Below are 4,966 nucleotides of genomic sequence, written 5' to 3'. Positions count from 1 at the left end.
AAAAAAAAAAAAGCATAGGGCTGGGGAGATGGCTCAGAACACTACTGCACAAGCATGAGGATACAGGTTCAAATCCCCAGCACCCATGTTGGGCATGTTGGGCATGGCCACTGCCACCTGTAACCAGTGCTGGGCGTGGCTTGGTAGGGGCTTGCAGCATAGCTCTGGGCTCAGTGAGAGATATTCTCCTCTGACCTCCTCATAAGCATGCATGGAGAGTGCACTTATACACACACACACACACACATAAATATATAAACAAACAAATAAACAAAAGTTTTAATTAAAAATTTTTGAATCTCATATTTATCATAATTATACACACATTTTTCATACTGGTTGGCAAAAATAATACTAAAGCCAGATGGGCTAGAGTACATCTTCCCAGGGAGGACCAGGAGTCCAAGGTCATCCTTGAGTACACAGTAAGTTCCAGGCCAGCCTTGGTTACTAAGACCCTGTCTCAAAAAACAAACAGAAATGTCAGGTAAGTCCCGGTTACCTGGGAGACAGAGGCAGGAGAAATGCAAACCTGAGGCCAGCTTGAGGCTATACAGAAAGTTTCAGGCCAGCTGGGGTGACCAATGAGAGCCCATCTTACTTATTTGTGTGTGTGTGTGTGTGTGTGTGTGTGTGTGTGTGTGTGTGTGCGTGTTTTCCCTGGAGTTAGAGTTCAAGGTGGCTATGAGGCTCCTTGATTCGGGTGCTGGCAACCGAACTCAAGTCCTCGGGAAGAAGGACTCTTAACCACCTTCCACCCCCAAAACATAAAACTAAACAGAGGCTGGGGATGCAACCTGGGGATAGAGTGTTTGCCTAGTACATGCGAAGCCTAGCAAGGCATGGTGGAGCAGAGCTATAATCCCAGCACTTGGGAAGTGTAGGCAGGAGGATCAAGAGTTCAAGGTCAGCCTCCACCATATATCAAGTTCAAGTCCAGTCTGGTCTCCATGAGACTCTTGTCTCAAAAACAAAACAAAACACAAAACAAGAAAAACAAAACAGAACTACTATTCTTTTCCCTAGTACCCAACCAGTGCTTGTGCTGAACTGAACAGACAGCAAGGGATGATCCGGTACAGCACTGGCTGGGCCATCAGGTCCCCAGTCTGGAAGGGACAGTGGCCATGTGCCATTTTGAAAACAGTGCTGAGAGTTAAGGAGGACAGACTTCCTGGAAGAGGCTGCTCCTGGGACACAGAAAACACCACAATGGTGCCACAATGTAATTTGTAAACCGCCTTCATGCTTATTATTTAAAGCTTTCTACACCATAAACCTGCAACATAAGATTTTATTTTATATATGTATGTTGTATACTTACGTGTGCAAGTGTCTGTGTGTTTGTGTGTGTGTGTAGAGGCCCGAAGTCTACACTGGGTATTTTCCTCTATTGCTTTCCACATTTTTGGTATTTTTTTTGTTTGCTTGTTTGTTTGTTTGTTTTGAGACATTTATTGAACTTGAATCTCATTGGTTTGGCTAAAACAGGAGCTTCACCTGTTTTGTCTTGTTTTAACATGTGTTCTGGGGATCTGAACCCAGGACCTGGTGCTGGTGTACCAAGCATAATGCTCACGGAGTCATCTCCCCAGCCCTGGATTATCTTTACTTTACAGTTAGAAAATAAAGGATTAGGGAAGTTAGATTGTTTCCCTGAGGGCACGTGGTTCCATATATCAAATCACATCACCCTGTGCTGGGCCCCAAAACCGAAAGGTCTCCTATGGTCTGGTCAGGTGGCTCCACCGGTGGGGTGCTTGCCTGGCATGGAAGAAGCTGTGGTTTCCATCCTCAGCACCTCATAAACCTAGCCATGGCAGGACACTCCTCTGACCCCAGTACTCAGAGGGGCAGCGGAGGAGTTGGGAGTATCAAGCTCGCATCTCTGTCTTCATAGCTAGTTTGAGACCAGCGGAACTACGAGAGACTCTGTCTCAAAACAAAAAGGAATGGATAGAATGATGTCTTCCGGATCTGCCCAGGACTGAGAGGTAGCTAGTGCGAGGCAGCCTGGGTCAAGGTTGGGACCACTTCCAGCTGCATCTCCCAGCAAGCTATTAACCTCAGCAGCCCTCAATTTCCTCTGAATAAAATGGGACTTCCAACCACTCCATCTGCTCTTGAGAAGAGTAAAGATAGCAGATAAAGTCCTACATTTAGAGGGCCTCCAAACATCAAAATTAGCTACAATTGTAATACCTTTTATGTTTCTCTTGGTCTCTTAAGATACCAATGGTTTTGGTTCTGGTTACTGAAATTCTTTTTGAGCTCACTATGCATAGCCACAGTTGGCCTGGAATCTGCTCTTTAGACCACACTGGCTTCAGCCTCACAAAACAACTCTTGCCTCTGCCTCATGAGTGCTGGGACTGCCAGGGTGTCCCACCCTGTCTGCCAGCTCCAAAGAGTTTCAACAACTGAGTTGGATTGTAGTGGCTCAAGTCTATAATCCCAGCACAAGGGAGGCAAATACAGGGAGACTGAAGAAAGTTTGAGGCCGGGCTGGTATTCAAAGTAAGATCCTCAGAACAATAGTAACACGAAAAACAAACAAACAAACAAACAACTTAGCACTTGAGAGATAGAGGCAGGTGGATCTCTGTGTATTCAAGGCCAGCCTGCTCTATAAAGTGAGTTCCAGGATAGCCAGGGCTACAGAGAAACCCTGTCTCCAAACCCCTACCCCAAGAAAAGAGAGAGTTTCAACATCTGTATATACCTCAACACACACACACACACACACACACACACACACACACACACACACACACGTCAAAATCTGGCTATTTACAAGTGTTCCACGCAAGGTAAAGTGAGACAAGAAGGACCATTGTCCTTCTTGGGTGTTCCCTGAACAACTGGGGAAAATGTTAGTCATGGGTAGAAACACCCAAATGCCTAATTTCCATCTCTCTATATTAAGTTCAAACTTTTTAAAGATTTTCAAATAATTCTGGTCTAAGTGTATGGGGTGGGGGGGGAGTTAGCGTGAACACGGCGTGAGTATGGAGATCAGAAGACAACTCAGAAACGTTGGTTCCCTCCCTGGGATGGAATTCAGGTGGCCAGACTGATAGCAGGCGCCTTTACCCCTCAGCCATCTCCGCTGACCACAAGCTCAAACTCTCATCCGTAGCTTATTGTGTCAGCTTTAAGTTATCAGAGGTTCTCGAAGAATTGGATGCTATAAAATAGCTCGTTCATTTTCTTCTTTCACTTAAAAAAAAAAAAAAAGGTGTGTGTATGAGGGGGAGAGGATGTGAAAACTTTTTTTTTTTTTTCCAGAAATGCACAAGGTTAAACGCAAATTTCCTTTTTAAAAAGGGAGTCAGTTCAGAAGATCTGAGAAATTAACGAACAAACTCTTCGGGACGCTGCGAAGCGTGTGGCAGGGGCTCCTCCCCTCTTGGAACACAACTCCCCGACTCTCCCTCAGACACTAGAAGTGGCTCCAGGGGTCTCAGAACAAGCGGCGGATTAAAGTCCCCCGGGGAAAGAAAGGGCTTTCTTGCGTGCACAGTCCATTTCCTGAGCACACCCCTATCTCTTCCATCTCTCCTCACAGAGCACAGACCTGCCTCTGGCAGAGCAGAACAAGGATCTGCACCGCTCGGCAGTCGGATCCGAAGGGCTGTGCTCTCAGAAGTGGGCTTCACATACAGATGAACTGATGACCACACACCCCGCGCCTCACAGCTCGATTCAGTCCAATCAATGCAGCAAGCAGAAGAGCTGGAGGTAAAAGCGGACGGTGGCTTTTGTTGATAACCGCGGTGGAATTTTGGCCATCTGCCCTGGTGAGACCAGACAAATAAGGCGGTCTGCTTATCGGCTGTCAGGCATACTTTGGAGGGTGAAAACAAGCTCAAATCAGGATTCCGGGTATCACTGGTCAGCTTACCCCACCCGACACGCAGAGGTCTGACAGTCCAAGCGTCTCATTCCCGCCCCAGACTACACGCCTCCACTCCTCCAGTCCCCCCGGGGTAATTTTTCAAGTTGGGCCACACTTCACATTTCCTACATTCCTTCTCATCACGCAGACCCCTTCTGCCCAGCCTGAGGCCAACAGCTGGGGCTACCGAGAGGCACCGTTGACTGGGATAGTGAGGGACCGAGGGAGAAGTCAACACGAGCGCGAAGCGACGGAGATCTCTCCTTCACACCCCCAGGTAGGCAAAAACCAAGGGGCTCCCCGGTGCTTCTCCGACCCAAGAGCACCCCTTCCGCCAGCCCCTTCTCGCTGCATCTCCCCTTGGCCTCCCTGTGACCCCTGACGGTGCTCACCGGGTCCGACCTCCCGGCCTCATGGATCCGAGGGTCCCCGGAGTGCACCCTGGTCCCCGGGCCAGCGGGGATGCCGGGTCCGGTACAGCGCGATACTGCCTGCAGTCACCTTGCCTAATCCCCTCAGGGCCTGCAAGACCCTCACTCTCTTCCCAGCCTCTCTAGCACCCCGCATCACTCCGGGTGCCCCACGGGTGCCTCAGGGTTCTCGACCCTCACCTGAGTCCGCTCGAAGCTCTCGCGCTCCGCAGCCTCCATCCCAGCACCAACCCCGCGCCGGCTCAACACTTTGGGCAGCGGGTTGGGGACCTGCTTCATGGAGCTGGCCATCCGGTCCATGTCGCCTGGGTGAACACAGTCAGGGGCCCTCGGCCGCCCCGGGATCTCCGCGGCGCCTCCCGCCCCGCCCTACCCGCGGGGATCCGGCGCTAACGGGGACAGATTCCGCCTCCCATTGGTTGAAAGCGCTGTCCATCTCCCTCAGGACCCACCTCAACTCTCCAAGAGGCTTTCCCCACGTGCCTCCGCCCACTTCGGAGAAGTTCATCCCACTTGGCCGGCTGGCCTGCCTCCAGGCGGTCGGCATGCTTATGACTGGTCGGAAGGTCTGTCCGTTATTGCCAGTGGGCAGAGCCTGGTAGGCCGCCGTCCCAACTTGCCCTCCGAGGCTCCTCCT

General features: G+C 50.4%; 1 protein-coding gene across 1 annotated transcript in view; it reads right to left on the bottom strand.

Moving 5' to 3' along the window:
• Hip1 (huntingtin interacting protein 1) overlaps nucleotides 1-4,691 on the bottom strand; it is a 76,976-nt gene extending 72,285 nt beyond the window's left edge. The window contains exon 1 of the mRNA XM_055606151.1: nucleotides 4,510-4,691. Within this exon, the coding sequence (XP_055462126.1) occupies nucleotides 4,510-4,629 (120 nt within the window). The 5' untranslated portion in view covers nucleotides 4,630-4,691. The remainder of the gene's footprint in view (nucleotides 1-4,509) is intronic.
• Nucleotides 4,692-4,966: the final 275 nt, after the last annotated feature.

This window comes from Psammomys obesus, unplaced genomic scaffold, assembly GCF_907164565.1.
Source record: "Psammomys obesus unplaced genomic scaffold, mPsaObe1.curated_primary_1811, whole genome shotgun sequence".
Lineage (NCBI taxonomy): Eukaryota > Metazoa > Chordata > Mammalia > Rodentia > Muridae > Psammomys > Psammomys obesus.
Note: the sequence above shows the minus strand (reverse complement) of the source record. Positions and strands in the feature narration are given on the sequence as shown.